At 46.6% G+C, this 18,732-nt stretch overlaps 1 protein-coding gene across 6 annotated transcripts in view; it reads right to left on the bottom strand.

The window, feature by feature from the left end:
• Window positions 1-18,732, bottom strand: part of LOC125467160 (FERM domain-containing protein 5-like) — a 280,497-nt gene that overhangs the window by 33,340 nt on the left and 228,425 nt on the right. For 5 of the 6 annotated variants that reach the window (XM_059639274.1, XM_059639277.1, XM_059639275.1 and 2 more), the window contains 8 exons: window positions 15,693-15,816; window positions 12,191-12,278; window positions 8,157-8,245; window positions 6,902-6,965; window positions 5,682-5,773; window positions 4,128-4,202; window positions 3,372-3,440; window positions 847-953 (listed from right to left, as the gene is read on the bottom strand). In XM_059639274.1, coding sequence (XP_059495257.1) covers window positions 847-953; window positions 3,372-3,440; window positions 4,128-4,202; window positions 5,682-5,773; window positions 6,902-6,965; window positions 8,157-8,245; window positions 12,191-12,278; window positions 15,693-15,816 — 708 coding nt within the window. Of the gene's footprint in view, window positions 1-846; window positions 954-3,371; window positions 3,441-4,127; window positions 4,203-5,681; window positions 5,774-6,901; window positions 6,966-8,156; window positions 8,246-12,190; window positions 12,279-15,692; window positions 15,833-18,732 lie in introns of all 6 variants that reach the window. The other variant, XM_059639279.1, reaches the window with a different exon arrangement.

Here is an 18,732-nt window from a genome sequence, read left to right as displayed (position 1 = left end):
CCAGGTCACATTCCCAAGGGACATTTTTGCTGATTGTACCTTTTTGCCCGGTACGTCACATGGTGTTTCGTCGTAAGGCTCCAATGTCAATTACTTGCAATGACCAGCGAAACCTCAGTCGGATCTGCTGCTCATTCTGATAAATCCAGCACTGTTGCTCGAATTAGTTAGGACTTCCAACGTTATTCAAAAGAGAGACTTAATATCAAAGCTTTTCACCTCAAACTCATCAGGACAAATGCAAGAGTGCCAAGTTTCAAACAATCATAACAATTTAAACAGCAGCAATTAAGGAAGTTGGTTAATTACCAAGTTAACTCTGATTGGCTGATGTGTTGCCATGCAGAAAGCATTGGGAAAGTATAGAAAGCTCCCAGGTATCTCAAGGAGCAAGTCTTCAACATGGTTCGTTTGATGGCATAGAACTGATCTCTGGGTAGGAGTGTGAATTACAGCAAGGGTAAATGAGCCACAAATATCTGAAATTCAGTTCAGACCAGTTCAAAATTCATTCACACAAAGAATTTTAGATTTGGGTACAGAAATCAAAACCACTCATTCGCCACTACTTGAATACATTTTTAGTTTAAACTAATTTAACTCTGTTATTTTGAGGCCCATGTTCATCAACAATGAATTAGAATCAATTACATCACCTAATGTCCGCGATGGGACATTTCACAAACTATACAAACATATTTCTGTGCAGTTCGAACAGAATTCAACTTCACAAAACCTCAATTTTCCAGCACATTTTCCGAATTGTGCCTCCAGCCTTCTGACCCAATCCTGTTGACCGAGGGCTCGGTTCCCTATCCAAACCTGCCACATTCAATTGGCCCTTACCTTCCATGATGGAGATATGCACCGCTCTCCTCCGAGTCCTGGGCACACTGCACAACCTCGATCCATGAGAAATGGAAGGGCAACTGCGACTGGGGACCAGACCCGACCTGGAGTGAGAAGACTTGAGCTCAGAATGAAGGAATTTTATTACCCAGGTACAATTTAACAGGAGTCACCTGGTTTGTTAGAACATTGAGATACCAACAGAAGCCAATGATCATAAATATTCCTCCCACTTCCTACAAAGGGGGTGGCCATGGGCACCCGCATGGGCCCCAGCTATGCCTGCCTCTTTGTAGGTTACGTGGAACAGTCCCTCTTCCGCACCTACACAGGCCCCAAACCCCACCTCTTCCTCCGGTACATTGATGACTGTATCGGCACCGCCTCTTGCTCCCCAGAGGAGCTCGAACAGTTCATCCACTTCACCAACACCTTCCACCCCAACCTTCAGTTCACTTGGGCCATCTCCAGCACATCCCTCACCTTCCTGGACCTCTCAGTCTCCATCTCAGGCAACCAGCTTGTAACTGATGTCCATTTCAAGCCCACCGACTCCCACAGCTACCTAGAATACACCTCCTCCCACCCACCCTCCTGCAAAAATTCCATCCCCTATTCCCAATTCCTCCGCCTCCGCCGCATCTGCTCCCACGATGAGGCATTCCACTCCCGCACATCCCAGATGTCCAAGTTCTTCAAGGACCGCAACTTTCCCCCCACAGTGGTCGAGAACGCCCTTGACCGTGTCTCCCGCATTTCCCGCAACACATCCCTCACACCCCACCCCCGCCACAATCGCCCAAAGAGGATCCCCCTCATTCTCATACACCACCCCACCAACCTCCGGATACAACGCATCATCCTCTGACACTTCTGCCATCTACAATCCGACCCCACCACCCAAGACATTTTTCCATCCCCACCCTTGTCTGCTTTCCGGAGAGACCACTCTCCGTGACTCCCTTGTTCGCTTCACACTGCCCTCCAACCCCACCACACCCGGCACCTTCCCCTGCAACCGCAGGAAATGCTACACTTGCCCCCACACCTCCTCCCTCACCCCTATCGCAGGCCCCAAGATGACTTTCCATATTAAGCAGAGGTTCACCTGCACATCTGCCAATGTGGTATACTGCATCCATTGTACCCGGTGTGGCTTCCTCTACATTGGGGAAACCAAGCGGAGGCTTAGGGACCGCTTTGCAGAACACCTCCACTCAGTTTGCAACAAACAACTGCACCTCCCAGTCGCAAACTATTTCCACTCCCCCTCCCATTCTTTAGATAACATGTCCATCATGGGCCTCCTGCAGTGCCACAATGATGCCACCCGAAGGTTGCAGGAACAGCAACTCATATTCCGCTTGGGAACCCTGCAGCCCAATGGTATCAATGTGGACTTCACAAGCTTCAAAATCTCCCCTTCCCCCACCGCATCCTAAAACCAGCCCAGTTCGTCCCCTCCCCCCACTGCACCACACAACCAGCCCAGCTCTTCCCCTCCACCCACTGCATCCCAAAACCAGTCCAACCTGTCTCTGCCTCCCTAACCTGTTCTTCCTCTCACCCATCCCCTCCTCCCACCCCAAGCCGCACCTCCATCTCCTACCTACTAACATCATCCCACCTCCTTGACCTGTCCGTCTTCCCTGGACTGACCTATCCCCTCCCTACCTCCCCAGCTATACTCTCCTCTCCACCTATCTTCTTTACTCTCCATCTTCGGTCCGCCTCCCCCTCTCTCCCTATTTATTCCAGAACCCTCACCCCATCCCCCTCTCTGATGAAGCATCTAGGCCCGAAACGTCAGCTTTTGTGCTCCTGAGATGCTGCTGGGCCTGCTGTGTTCATCCAGCCTCACATTTTATTACCAATGATCATAAAAGTGGGTTAACTGTGGTGAGTGTAGCCTATAACAATGGTTACTACAGGGGTTTTTGGGGCTTAATGGAGTCTACAGAAGGATAATGGCAGAGACTGAAGCCCAACAATAGTCACTGCAGCCATTCTGGGTCAATGGTTAACAGTAGTTACTTGAATTGGGAGCAGTCACTGTCAGCTACTGATAGTTTCTATGAACCAGTGTACATAACCACAGCTTAATAATGGTGCAGGAGCTTTTAGTTGGTGAGTAAAGCAGTTACTGATAGTTAAGCTTCAAGTGGCATGGATTAGATATGAAACAGAGAGGCAGTGAACAGCTAGTTAGATCTCAAAGTAGATGGAGAATGCACAAGAGATATTGGGTAACAAGGTATCACAGTGATAAAAGAATAAAGCAGCAGAGAAGGATACAGTGATTGGGGAATAAAGACAGGACTGGATGGTATCATTTAACAGAGGACACAGGTTATCACAGAGTAAAGCAAATCTATCAGCAAGAGCACACAGTATATTAAAAGAGAGAATACAAAGGATACTGATGATACAGGAAGTTTTTTCTCTACATTTTTCTATAAAACACAACGGGACTGGCTGTAATAAACGGTTAACTCAGAGACACTCCGAGGGAGTGTGCTTACCTGTGAATTTCCGGGGGGCTCCTTTTAATCTTTGCACTTGACTCGATCACTTCCTTCGCAACTTTCCCACTGAAGGCAGTAACAGTGAAGCCATAGAGACAGGGTCAGTACAAGGGAACTAATAATTAGACACTACTTTATTTTATCATTGGCCTGTTAAGACTTGGGGGGTGTGCAGAGTGGCACAGCGAACACAAGCACTCACCATTCCCTGGCTTTACCCTGGGGCAGGCTGAAGAAGCATGACCTATATTTTTGCAGATGGAGAACTGTGTGGAACTAATCAGCCATACCATAATACTTGCCTTCAATTATCTCTATGCTGAACTAAACAGCTTTCAATGGCCATTTGTAACTCATGTCTGTTAAATGTCACTTTGAAAAACATGCTAAGACTCCTCCAGTTGCAAAGCAATTAGAAAATGTCATTTTTAAAAAATGACTGAAATGCCAATTGTCAATTCTCCTTTCATGTCGGCTTTCCATCTCCTCCAGCTTCTACACAGAGGCCCAAAAACAATACAAAATCCTGAGGTTAGTTTCTTAGTACCAAAGAAATTAACCACCAACCTTAGTTCTAAACTAGACCACAAAGTGCCCAAACGGGGAATGCCCCAGTATTGATCAGTTTATGCCAAACACCTTTCATTCTTTGCTCAGTAATTGTATTACTCTCTGGATTTCCTTCCAGTGCCTCCTGAAAAGCTGAAGTGAAGGATTAGTTTTCAGTAGCCACTACTTACTCTGAGTATTTACCTGTATCGGAACCGGCTTCCTTTGAAGAATAGGTTACTGCTCGAAACTGTCCGAACCTGACTCGATTTCTCAAACCTGGCCAACGGCAAATAAAGCAAAAAATGTTCAGCTCTGCTACAGCCACCCAGCACCCCCAAAGTGTCCCATGATCACCCTGCTCTCCACCCCCCAAAAAATCCGGTGCCAACATTCAGTGCCTTTTGATAATGAAGACTTGCATTTATATAGCATTTTAAATGCACTAAAAATCTCCCGGTCTGCTTCTGAGAGATGTGATAATGCAAAATATTGCTGCGATACGTAAAGTGAGATGAGGGGACAGGTGCTCAGCAGCTGGCTGAAAGTGGCCAGTTTTCATGACTGTCTTAAAAGAATGAAGGGAATTGTGGAGAAGTTTACAGAGGGAATTCCAGAAATCATGGATCCAAGCAGCTGAAGGCATTGCTGTGAATGGTGCTGCCTTTAAAACAAGGCATGCTCAAGAGAGCAGAATTGTAGAGGGTTGTATGACTGGAGGAGGTTACCAAAATAGGGAGGGGCAGGTCCATGGAGGAATATCAAAACACAGTTGAGATTTTTACATTTGAAGTGTTGCTGGACTGGGAGTTAACTTAGTGAACACAGTGAATGGCAGGGAATGGGACATGGTGTGAGTTAGAATCTGGGCGACAGAATTTTAATTGAACTTAAGTTTACAGAGGGTGAAATGTGGAAGACTAGCCAGATCAGTGTTGGATTTGTCTAGTATGGAAGTTACAAAGGCCTAGAGGTGAGGTGCAACAGCAGATCAGCTAAGGCAGGAGCAAAGGTGGGTGATATGATGGAGTTAGCACTGGTGGTGGGATTAGTGTGGGGTTGGATGCTCAGTTCAGGGTTTAGCAGAACTCCAGTGTTCATGAACCATTTGGTAAAATCATACCTGCAAATGCTTATGGATTTACACAGCAATATCTATTAACATAACAAGAAGGGATCGTCCGTTCATTTTAAACACCTTCTTCAAATACATTTATGATGTCCAGTGATCAAAGCTATTCTGAAACATAATATTCATGTGAATAATCTCCCACCTACAGCTATTTCCAAAATTGCAGTTTAGTTTCTTGTTTCTGACTTAGAAGGTTGTAGGTTGGAGTACCACTCTAGAGGGCTATCACTCACAGTGGAGTGCCCAGGGAGTGCTGCACTGTCAGAGGTGATGCTGCCGTTTCTGTCATATACTGGAGACCAGAGCCACGGCCAAGCACTCACAGTGGCAAATTCAGTCAATGAGGCTGGCAGCTTCTCACCACTGAGCCCCATCATCGCACAGTAAACCAGGCATTAAATCAGCAAGCATTAAAGCCACAGGAGTGCTCATTTAGAGACTGATTAGAATGGGAATTAGGGAAACGGTGAGGCGAACACGATAGATGTATTTAAAGGCACACTGGATAAACGCACGAGTCAGACATAAATAGGAGGAGGTGGTGTTCAGGTGGCAGGAGATAGGGAAGGAGAAGGGCGAGTGGTCGCTCCCTCTGATGTAATTAATTTGTAATAAAAGGCACTTACTTGTAAAATGCTTGATTTTCCACTCCGCATTTCCACAGATGCTTGCAAGCTTCAGGTGTTGGTGCAAAATATGTCAAAATAATTTTTGATTCCTGATATGCAAGCAATAAAAGAAAATCTCTTGTCAAAAGGTGCTAAGATGGAAATTTTCAACTTCTGCAGCTCTACCTGAATAATGTCACAGGACACGGTGCTGTTAGGGAGGGAGTTCCACGGGCTATTTAACAGGAACCTAGTAAACAAATGGGGGAGAATGTAGTAGGGGGAAAAGCTGATAAACCGAGATGAAACAGGGATGGAAGGAGGCTTGCGCGGAGAAGAAACAGCAGCAAGGATCAGGTGGGCCAAATGGCCTGTTTCTCCGCTGTTGGCTTTATTTAAAGGCAATGCTTTATCATCACTGAGTTCAAATCCTGGAACTTCCCCCACCCACCCCAAGAGGCATTGTGGGTCAACCCACAGCACATGGACTGCAGCAGTTTAGGAATGCAGCTCACCGCCACCTTCTCCAGGGGCAACTAGGGACAGGCAATAAATACTCGTCCAGCCAGTGATGTGCACAGTCTAGGATTTTTAAGGAAGCATTAAATATATTTCTGATAGGTCCTTGTTTTGCAAAGACAGATTGTGTCAGATTCCACCTTGGAATCTTACAACCCAATGGTCTCAATGTAGACTTTACAAGCTTCAAAATCTCCCCACCCCCAGCCTCATCCCAAGACCAGCACCCTCCCCCACTCCTCATCTCCGCCTCCTTGACCGGTCCATCTCCTCTCCCACCTACCCGCTCCTCCCCCCTCACTGAACAAACCCCATCCTCACTTCCTACCTACACTCACTTTTACTAGCTTCATCCTCGCCTCCTTGACCTGTCCGTCTTCTCTCCCACCTACCTACTCCACTATTCACCTCCTATAACTGCTACCCCCCTCTCTATTTATTTCAGAGCCCTCTTCCCCTCCCCCGTTTCTGAAGAAGGGTCCAGACCCGAAACGTCAGCTTTCCTGCTCCTGTGATGCTGCTTGGCCTGCTGTGTTCATCCAGCTCCACACCTTGTTATCTCAGATTCTCCAGCATCTGCAGCTCCTACTATCCCAGGTGTTGTGCAGAACCTCACAAATTCAAAGGCCCAGTATGTTAATATTTCCATAGTGATTTGATGATGAATGACATGAGCTTGAACATTGTTGAATGGTGTTGAAACAATGTCAGCATTTTACCTCTTTCTGTGTTGCATATAAATTAAAAGTTTTCCCCTCAAACTTCATCTTGTTGACGTCAGCCCTGAAAGAAAGAGAATGGTGGTGCTGTTAATTAGAAAACTCACTCAATATTCAAACAGCAATATGGCCCCTGACCCCCTTGGGAGGTGAATTGGAAGGATGGGTCCGCCATTTTGGTAGCCAGTGGGTGACATCCCCAGAGCCTGTTAGAACCTAGTCCCACAGTCACCTCCGTTCTGTGTCATTGTCCATGGGGACCCCATCACAAGTTAAATAACAAGAAAAAGCTTTTGCTGACACCCAGGTAACAGGGATTTATGGGTAACAGGAAGTGACAAATCTGCCGCTGGGGTACAATGTGTACAGTCTGTAATAGGAGTTGGCCTCCAAACCACTCACCATCCTGACATAGGAAATATATCACCGATCCTTCGCTGTCACTGGGTCCAAATGCTGGAACCCTCTCCCTAAAGGCATTGAAAATGCTCCCCAACCAAGGACCAACAAATGGGGCAGAAAAGCAGCTCAGCACCACCTTCCGCAGGGCAATTAGGGATGGGGAAATAAATGTCCTCACGCCCAGCTCAACACAGAAACATAGTAAATAGGAACAGGAGTAGGCCATTCAGCCCCTTGAGTCTACTCCACCATTCAATAGGACCATGGCTGATCATCCAACTCAGCTTCATGTCCCTGTTTTCTCCCCATACAGTTTTATCCCATTAACTCTAAGAACTGCATCTAACTTCTTCTTGAAACATTCAATGTTCTGGCTGTAATGATTGTAATGCAGTCAACCAGGTGGACCTCACAGAGTATGTGTTCCCAGATTGAGGCTGTTAATCTGGTCCAATCGGGGAGCCCTGGCTGAGAGATAATAATAGGAGGGTCAGATATCCTGTCCACTCTGAGAGAGCTGGATCAGTGTCAAGTGCTCGCCATGTGTAAATAAAGGGTGACTTGGTGATGGGATACCAGCCTTTGTGGGGTTCTTTCAGTAGCATCAACCTCTTTCTCTGGCAAACAATTCTGCCAGCTCTCCGCTCTCTGAGTGAAGATATTTCTTCTCATCTCAGTGCTAAATGACACACTCTCTGTATCTTTAAACTGTGACCGCTGGTCCCGGAAGGCCACATTCCCGAGAATTAATTACAAAAAAGCTGTTATCCTACTAGTATGTTTTGACTGTGTTTAACTTTGAGGGATCAGCAGGAGATAATCAATGCACTAAACGAGGAAACTGTGCACTCACCATTTTATAAAATGAATCCTCTTGTTTCCTTGTAAGACCACAAATCCAGATGGAGTGAAGGCTAAGAATGCTGCATTTCCTGAGACATCCTACAGAGAAAACGTTTGCATTGAGAAACGCAGGGCTTTTCTACTGAGATTGTCTTACATCATTAGGCATGTCTGCTCACAAAGACAAACTCCTTGCCCTTCACTCTTCTTTACCTGACATCACAACATGTGACAATACTCACCGCCACCTGTCCCTCTCCACTGCCCGGACCATTACTAACTCCGACATATCCATCAGTGCCCGTTCAGTAACTGGCACACACCAGCAATCCGCGTTATGGTGGGGGGAGGTGCACGCAGGGAAAGAAAAGACACCAAGAGAGCAGTGAGGGATAGATAAAGGGAGACGGTTGGAAGAGGGGCAGAGAGAGGGAAAGAGGAGAAAATGGGACTTGCATCTAAGGACAGAAGATACAGCTGTTAAATGTGGTGACGACACAGATAGGTAGGAATGCAGGCTGTAGCCACGATGGGGCCATGAGGAGCAACAAAGGGACGGAAGTGGGTTAGGTTAGAATTCAACACCTGGCAAATGAAGTATAATGTGGGAAAATATAAAATATAAATTGTCCATTTTGACAGGACAAATAAAAAGGTATATGAATTAAATGGTCAGATTTCCAAACGGTGATGCAGAGGGGTCTGGGTGTCCTTGTGCATGTGACACAAAAGATTACTATACAAGTGCAGCAAGTTATTGGGAAAGCAAAGAAAACGTTACAGTCTGTAGTGAAGGGAACTGAATACAAAACTAAGCTTCATTTATATAGAGTGAAGCCACGTCGGGAGTACTGTGTGCAGCTTTAGTCTCATGTTTTAAGGAAGATTGTATATATGTTGGAAGCAGATCAGAGGACGTTTACAAGTTGATACCTGGAGTGGGCACATTGTCTTATTAGACAAAGGTTAAACAGGCGATGAAGGGTCTAGGCCCGAAACATCAGCTTTTGTGCTCCTGAGATGCTGCTTGGCCTGCTGTGTTCATCCAGCCTCACATTTTATTATCTTGGATTCTCCAGCATCTGCAGTTCCCATTATCACCGTTAAACAGGTTAGGCTGCTTTCCACTGGGGTTTAGAAGAAACAGATAAAATCCTGAGGGGTCTTCACAGGGTGGATGTGGAGAAGACATTTCCTCTTATGGGAGAATTTAGAACGTAGGTCACTTGTTCGAAAATACAGAGTCACCCACTTAAAACAGAGATGAGGCGAAAATAGCTCTGACAGGGAGTTGAGTGTGTTTGGGAAGCCGTTCCTGAAGGCAGAGGAGGATAAGTGATAACAAGGGCGGCACGGTGGCTCAGTGGTTAGCACTGCAGCCTCACAGTGCCAGGGACCTGGGTTCGATTCCTGCCTCGGGCAACTGTCTGTGTGGAGTTTGCACATTCTCCCCATGTCTACGTGGGTTTCCTCCGGGTGCTCCGGTTTCCTCCCACAGTCCAAAGATGTGCAGGCTAGGTGGATCAGCCGTGCTAAATTGCCTGTAGTGTTCAGGGGTGTGTGGGTTATAGGGGGATGGGTCTGGGTGGGATGCTTCAAGGGGCGGTGTGGACTTGTTGGGCCAAAGGGATTGTTTCCACACGGTAGGGGATCTAATCTAATCTAATCTAATCTAAAGCGTGGAGCTGGATGAACACAGCAGGCCAAGCAGCATCTTAGGAGCACAAAAGCTGACATTTGGGGCCTAGACCCTTCATCAGAAAAGGGGGATGGGGAGAGGGTTCTGAAATAAATAGGGAGAGGGGGAGGGGGACCAAAGATGGATAGAGGAGAACATAGGTGGAGAGGAGACAGACAAGTTAAAGAGGTGGGGATGGAGCCTGTAGAGGTGAGTATAGGTGGGGAGGTAGGGAGTGGATAGGTTAGTCCAGGCAGGATGGACAGGTCAAGGAGGCGGGATGAGGTTAGTAGGTAGGAAATGGGGGTGTGGCTTGAGGTGGAAGGAGGAGATAAATGAGAGGAAGTACAGATTAGGGAGGCGTGAACGAGCTGGGCTGGTTTTGGAATCCAGTGGGGGGAGGGGAGATTTTGAAGTTTGTGAAATCCACATTGATACCATTGGGTTGCAGAGTTCCCAAGTGAAATATGAGTTGCTGTTCCTGCAACCTTCGGGTGGCATCATTGTGGCACTGCACGACGCCCAGGATGGAGATGTCATCTGAGGAATGTGAGGGGGACTTGAAACAGTTTGCGACTGGGAGGTGCAGTTGTTTATTGCAAACCGAGCAGAGGTATTCTGCAAAGTGGTCCCCAAGCCTCCACTTGGTTTCCCCAACGTAGAGGAAGACACACCGGGTACAATGGATACAGTAGACCACATTGGCAGATGTGCAGGATGTGCAGGATCTGCTTGATGTGGAAAGTCATCTTGCTGCCTGGGATGGAGGTGAGGGATGAGGTGTGGGGGCAAGTGTAGCATTTCCTGCGGTTGCAGGGGAAGGTGTCGGGTGTGGTGGGGTTGGAGGAGTGTGTGGAGTGAACAAGGGAGTCACGGAGAGAGTGGTCTCTCCAGAAAGCAGACAAGGGTGGGGATGGAAAAATGTCTTTGGTGGTGGTGTCAAAATGTAGATGGCGGAAGTGTCGGAGGATGATGTGTTGTTTCTGGAGGTTGGTGGGGTGGTATGTGAGGACGAGGGAAACTCTCTTTTGGCAATTATTGCGGGGATGGGGCGTGAGGGATGAGTTGCAGGAAATGCGGGAGACATGGTCGAGGGCGTTCTCGACCACTGCGGGACGAAGTTGCAATCCTTGAAGAATGAGGACATCTGGGATGTACGGGAGTGGAATGCCTCATCCTGGGAGCAGATGCAGCGGAGGTGAAGGAACTGGGAATAGGGGATGGAATTTTTGCAGGAGGGTGGGTGGGAGGAGGTGTATCCTAGGTAGTTGTGGGAGTCGGTGGGCTTGAAATGGTCATCGGTTTCTAGGTGGTTGCCTCAGATGGAGACTGAGAGGTCCAGGAAGGTGAGGGATGTGTTGGAGATGGCCCAGGTGAACTGAAGGTTGGGGTGGAAGGTGTTGGTGAAGTGGATGAACTGTTCGAGCTCCTCGTGGGAGCAAGAGGTGGCGCCAATACAGTCATCAATGTAACGGAGGAAGAGGTGGGGTTTGGGCCTGTGTAGGTGCGGAAGAGGGATTGTTCCACGTCATCTACAAAGAGGCAGAAATAGCTTGGGCCCATGTGGGTACCCATGGCCACCTCATTTGTCTGGAGGAAGTGGGAAGAATCGAAAGAGAAGTTGTTGAGGGTGAGGACGAGTTTGGCTAAGTGGATGAGGGTGTCAGTGGAGGGGGACTGGTTGGGCCTGCGGGACAGGAAGAAGCGGAAGGCCTTGAGGCCATCTGCACGAGGAATGCAGGTGTATAGGGACTGGACGTCCATGGTGAAAATGAGGTGTTGGAGACCGGGGAATTGGAAGTTCGGGAGGAGGTGGAGGGCATGGGTGGTGTCACGGATGTAGGTAGGGTTCTCACTTAGCAACAGGTTGAAAGGTTATAAGGGGAAGGTGGGAATGTGGATTAATCAGATTAACCACAATCTCAGTGAATGACAGAGAAGGCTCAAGGGCCAAGTGGTTTACTCCTGCTCCTAATTCCTATACTTGTATGTATGAGAGGGAAAGAGGACAGGGAACAGAAAATGGGAATAAAAGTGTGGGTGGCAGTAAGGGAGACAGGGAGTTGACAGAGATAGAGAGAGAGGGAGAGAGAGAGAAGGAGATAGGAAGGAAGTGGAGATGGGGGATAAAGGGAGAAGAGGGTGGACTGGAAGAAGGAGATGAGGATGGAGCAGAGGAAAGAGGAGAGGAAAGGGAGTAAAAGTTGTTCACTGACTGCAAGAACAAGCTCAATCTGAATGTGAATTATAACAAAGGCTGAGATTCGATTGGGAGCTGCTAACTCACAGTCAGGAACAAGGTGAGTGTCCACAGGTGGGACAGGAGTGTCCACACAAAGGTCTTGTCCCTGTTACTATCCTGTTACCTTGCAGGGATGGGGATCCACTCCGTATGTTTCCAGTGACTGCGCTTTCTTCAGGAAGTTCAGTTCCGCTGTATCAGGAGACTGCCCACTGCATGGGAAATAATCCAAAAGGTCAGAGGTCAGACCCACACAGATGGAAAGATGAGGTGTTTTTCATTGGAAAACAATGCAGCGACGGCCTGCTGGTGAATATGTTTGAAGAAAATGCTTACATTTATATTGTATCTTTCATAACCTCAGTCTGTCTTCATGATGTAGGAGTCACACAGTGAGAGACTGATGGAAGTCGACAGGATACTGTCTCCATCAGCAGGCCCCTGGAAATGATTGCCACTTGGATAGATCTAAGTGATTTGGAAAATAATTCCTCTCTGGTGCTGCCAGATATAATCCTTAACCATCATCCTGAGGCCCAGTAGTGGAGGACCAGCTCTACCCTGGAAACCATTTGAGGCTGGAGATCAACTGTAACTATCAAAGCAGAGATTGCTAGACTGATGTCAGACCAGAGTATTGAGATATGGAGCCAAGTCAGAAAAAGTGCAGCTCAGATACAGAGATGCTGAAGCTAATGAAATGGTAGGAATGACCTCCTGTGGCTCTAGGGTTTGTTCTGATTTAAGCTACCAGAATGGTATTCAGCAGCACCTTCAAATTGTTTGTCACTGACGGTTCTGGCCCATTCTTGAAAGCAGGAACTGCTGATATAATCTGCAAAATGAACCATGAGCCTGCAGTGTTCTATTAAGGGCCTCTTGCTAAGCTGGTAAATCATTAACACCAAATTCCCCACTTTACCTAAAGATGCAGCAGGGATTCCCCATCCCACTGACGGTCAGTTGCCCGTCTGTACGAGTCTATAAACTGAGGAATAAAATCTTTCCTAAAATACATGGAGCGTCAACCCTTCCTAACGCCACCCACCAGGCAGCGGTAGTGAGGAAGGGATGATTGTTCCATTTGCTTGTGGGCTGTGCCTTTGCAAAGAAGGTCTGGGAGAGACAGCAGTAGTTTTTATCAAGGGTTGTCCCAAACAGCTGCATGTTACAGGCCTCTGTGCTCCTTGGGCTGTTCCCAGGCACGCACACTGAGACAAACAGCGACTGGTGACAGAGGGCCATCAACTCAGTGAACGAGCTGAAACTCAGTAGCCTTCGGTGTAAAGAGCTGTCCTCAACTGAGTGCTATATCCTGTACATCCTCAGGTACAGGAGATGGTGCTAAGGGACACTCTGAAGTTTGGGGCAGCTGCTGGAGATGTGCAATGGGGATAAAGCTGATGCCTATGGCCCTTCACCCCGATGGACATCAAGGGGCTGAAAATGTGGAAGCTTCAGGCTCTATACCTGACATACACATTGTATAAGAGATTGTGCATATTAGGAGTTTTGAAACTGTACTGAGGATACTCAGAGAGGAGCAGAGCAGCAAAGGAATTATGAGCAGGAGTAGACAAGTCAGCCCTTCGAACGCATTCCACCATTTAACATGGTCATGGCTGGTTTTATCTGGGCTCAACTCCATTCTCCTGCCTGATCCTCATGGCCTTTTATCCCACCTTTCATCAGAAATATATCTATTTCTTTCTTGAATCCGTTGATTGATTCTGCTTCCACTGCACACTGGGCCAGTGAGTTGCACAGATTCATGACCCTCGAAGAGAAATAGTTTCTCCTCATCTTAATTTTGAGCCTACCTCCTCTCACTCCATATCTATGACTTCTTGTTTGAGACTGTCCCACGGTGGGGGGGGGGCATCATTCAACATTCACTTTATCGATCCCCTTTAGCATTTTTATACTTCAATCAAATCCTCCCTCATTCCCCTGAACTCCTGTGAGTGCAACCCCAAGATATTTTACCACTCCTTGTACAACAGCCCTTCATCCTTGGTATTAACCTGGTGGCCCTTCTCTGAACTGCCTGTAGTACCACCATCTCCTTCCTCAAGTGAGGAGACAAAAACTGGACACAATATTCCAGGTGTTGTCTCTCAATGCCTGATATAATTGGAACAGTACTTTACTTCCGTAATCCAGTCCTTTTGTAATAACATTCGCCTTTCTTGCTATATGCTGTACCTACATACCCACTTGCATGTGCAAGCACACCCAAATCCCTCTGACACACTCTGAATCTACTTCCCATTTAAATAATATGTTTTTTCGGCCAAAATGGATAACCTCGCATTTATCCACATTAAACTCTATCTGCTAGATTTTGGCCTAAGCTCCTATCAATATCCATCTATAACTGAACACACACACACACACCAACAAGTTCAAGAACAGCTTCTCCCTGCTGTTATTAGACTGATGAACGGACCTCTCCAACTTCAAATAATTGTTGATCTTGCTAAAGTCGTTCTTGCTTTGTGCACCTCCTGTGCAGCCATAACCTCGTACAACTTGCTCTGTCTAAGCACCCTCTGATCTGTTTGTCCTTGTTTACTATGATCTGCCTGTACTGCTCAGAAAACAAAGCTTTTCACTGTACTTAGGTACATGATAGTACAATAAATCAAGTCAAATCACTGCCTGCTTTCTCACCTATTTTAGTACATTCTACCAACTTTGCTCTGTTATACCCTGTCTCTGCTTGCAGATCATTTACAGATTGTAAATAGCTGAGGTCTTAGAACTGAACGCTGCAGCACCCTAAGAGTTACAGTTTGCCAACTAGAGAAAGACCTATTTCATCTGGACCCTGCTCTCTATCAGTCAGCCAATCATCTATCCAAGCCAATACTCTTTGCTTAACAGCCTGGGATCTAACTTTCTGGATTAGTCTTTTATACATCAAGTGCTTTCTGCAAGTCTAGATATACCAGATCCACCGGATCCCCAGTATCCACCTCGCTTGTTACAGCCTCAAAGAGCTCCAGCAAGTTTGTCAAGCACAATTTGCCCATCCTGAAACTATGCCGATGTTGGTGAATTGAGCTTTGAACAGGCTATGTATGGAGAAAAAAAGTGAATTCTATTGAACTTCATCTCACCTTCATTTTGAAATATACTTTTAGAAATTCAATGAGCAATGTATATTTTTGAAAAAACAATTCCGTATTGATGGATGGGGGAATAATGCATTTTGAAGGGTGCTACAATGAGACTTGCCTGCCCTTTTGGATCAACTTAAGATAAAAGTAATAAACATAATCAACATAAAGATCCTGGTAATTGAGGAGTTCTCCCCAGTGTCCTGGGGAGTTTTCGTCCTTCAGCCAACGTCATGAGAACGCATTACTGCTGATTTATCTCAGTGCTGTTTTTGGGATCATGCTGTGAATAAACCGCGTCCACTTCTACTCCATTACACAGTGATACACAGCAAAACCTACCTATCTGACAGAACATATTGGGGCATCTCAAGAGTGTGAATAGTGCTACATAAATGCAAGTCCTTTCCATTTGTCTTGAACTTACTATTTTCTCCCCCCTCACATCATCCTACCTCAATGCAATGTCTTGTAAATCCTATAAAACTAATGCACTTACTGTACCTAAGTTCAGCTTTGTGGATCTCAGCAATTTTTCTTTCCAGTTTCTCGGAATGCTTAGGAAAGAACTGGAACTTGGAGCTGTATCCTTCGGGGTGTTTTCCTGCATCGTAGTCTCCAATTTCAGCTAGAATTGAGAACATCTTAAAATAAACAAAATAGTTTAAAAAAAAAGACCTTTTCCCCAAATTCTGAGAAACATCAAAAATCACCTTGTACAAAGTGGGTTATCAGTCAATTAATGTAGAATTCTCATTGCTCACCTTGCTGAGCGAGGCTGCAAAATCTGAATGAGGGTGAGAGACAGACAGACAGAGTGTGAAATACAGCGACAGAGAGAGAGAATGGGATACAGCCAGGGATGGGAGAGTAGAGGAAATGAGTGAGAGAGGAGAGAGAGAGAGAGAGAGAACATGGGATACAGTCAGAGAGTGACAGAATATGAGACAGAGAAGCAGGGAGACACAGAAGGGAGGCAATGAAAGAATGAGGAAGAGGCGCAGAAAATGAGACAAAGTGTGAGAATAACAGCGAGAATCAGAAACAGACAGAGGGAGCAGAATGACAGAGAGAGAAAGACAGAGACACATCCACAAAGAGAGTGAGCTAAAGAGAGGGGGGCGGGGAGGAGCAGAGGCTTAGATGTAGAAAGCTGGAGAATGAAGAGAGACAAGTGTGAAAGGAAATAGAGAAAAGAGAGAGGGAAAACAGACTTTGTGAAAAGTGAAAAATGTTAATTAAAATTTTAGTTAATCTATTAGCATAAATTGTAGCATAGATATGAGTATTACAGACTGAAGCACTCTGTTCAACTCACTTAAGATAAAGACAGTGTGAGCTGAGATTAACGTGTCCAAAGAAAAAGTGATGCCTCCCACCTGTTGCCATCCCCACAAACCTTATGAATAGACTGGAGCGTTGGGCAGATAAATGGCAGATGGAGTTCAATCCAGGCAAATGCGAGGGGATGCATTTTGGAAGATCAAATTCAAGGGTGAACTATACAGTAAATGGAAAAGTCCTAGGGAAAATTGATGAACAGAGAGATCTGGGTGTTTAGGTCCATTGTTCCCTGAAGGTGACAACGCAGGTCAATAGGGTGGCCAAGAAGGCATACGGCATGCTTTCCTTCATTGGGCGCGATATTGAGTACAAGAGTTGGCAGGTCATGTTGCAGTTGTATAGGACTTTGGTTCGGCCACATTTGGAGTACTGTGTACAGTTCTGGTCGCCACGTTATCAAAAGGATGTGGATGCTTTGGAGAGGGTGCAGAGGAGGTTCACCAGGATGTTGCCTGGTATGGAGGGTGCTAGCTAGGAAGAGAGGTTGAGTAGATTAGGATTATTTTCATTAGAAAGACGGAGATTGAGGGGGGACCTGATTGAGGTCTACAAAATCATGAGGGGTATAGACAGGGTGGATAGCAAGAAGCTTTTTCCCAGAGTTGGGGACTCAATCACTAGGGGTCATGAGTTCAAAGTGAGAGGAGGAAAGTTTAAGGGAGATATGCAAGGAAAGTTCTTTACACAGAGGGTGGTGGGTGCCTGGAACGTGTTGCCAGCGGAGGTGGTAGACGCAGACACGTTGGCATCTTTTAAGATATATTTGGACAGGTACATGGATGGGCAGGGAGCAAATGGACACAGACCCTTAGGAAATAGACGACAGGTTAGACAGAGGATCTTGATCGGCGCAGGCTTGGAGGGCCGAAGGGCCTGTTCCTGTGCTGTAGGTTTCTTTGTTCTTTGTTCTTACCCCAATTTACCCTACCAGCATTTCCTTCTGATTGTTTCCCTTTCATGGATGTATCTACACTCTTTGCCTCAACTACTCCCTGGGGTAGTGAGTTCCACTCCAGGTAAAGAGACTTTTCCTGGATTCCCTGCTGGATTTGTTGGTGACTATCTTAGGTTTATGGGAAGATGTACTTGAATAAAAGGCCTATTTGATGTGATCGTGCCAGCTGGCGAGCTGGGGATTGTCTCTGTTGCAGCTGTGATCAGCCAAGGGTTGTCACTGACTCCAGTGACCAAGAGGTGGCAGCATTTGGAACCTAATGATCAGATGAGATGTTGAGCACTCAATGGAAGGACAGATGGACTCAGGGTTTGTTGTTTTTCCTCAGAAATGTACCAGCTGAAGGATCTGCGCTGTTGTGGGAATTCCACAGAATAATGGGGGGAACAAAGAAGCATATGTATTTCCAAAAAATATCCTCCAGCAATTTCTGAGCGTGCCGTTCAATCTCATCAATCCACTGCTCACTTTCAGAAACAAGCCCAGCAAAGTAAATAATGAAATCAAACTTCAACAAAATCTATGCTGTGTTAGTATTTAAACGAATGACCCACATCCTGAAAGGAAAGGAATCTGTCCTCTATCTGTCTACCGAGCAACTTCAGTGACCTGTACCTTCACAACATGGTTTGTTTTAAATTATAGTGATCATGGGTCATGCCTGACACACAGATCCTAAATTCCTTACATTGCTTCACTAAACCTCCATCATGGATGATCAATAACATCTCAGTCACCCTGCACTGTAACAACATCATTTCTGTCAGCCTAGTCTCTGGAGTAGTTGCCCACCTCAGAGAGTTAGCGTCATCTTGAAGACCACTATCTCTGTACTCTCCTCCAGCCCCTACACCCCTCCCTATCTCTGTAACCTCCTCCAGCCCCTACACCCCTCCCTATCTCTGTAATCTCCTCCAGCCCCTACACCCCTCCCTATCTCTGTAACCTCCTCCAGCCCCTACACCCCTCCCTATCTCTGTAACCTCCTCCAGAACCTACCCCCCTCCCTATCTCTGTAATCTCCTCCAGCCCCTACACCCCTCCCTATCTCTGTACTCTCCTCCAGCCCCTACACCCCTCCCTATCTCTGTAACCTCCTCCAGCCCCTACACCCCTCCCTATCTCTGTAACCTCCTCCAGCCCCTACACCCCTCCCTATCTCTGTAACCTCCTCCAGAACCTACCCCCCTCCCTATCTCTGTAATCTCCTCCAGCCCCTACACCCCTCCCTATCTCTGTACTCTC

This window comes from Stegostoma tigrinum, chromosome 33, assembly GCF_030684315.1.
Source record: "Stegostoma tigrinum isolate sSteTig4 chromosome 33, sSteTig4.hap1, whole genome shotgun sequence".
Classification (NCBI taxonomy): domain Eukaryota; kingdom Metazoa; phylum Chordata; class Chondrichthyes; order Orectolobiformes; family Stegostomatidae; genus Stegostoma; species Stegostoma tigrinum.
This window is presented reverse-complemented; position numbering and strand designations above follow the sequence as displayed.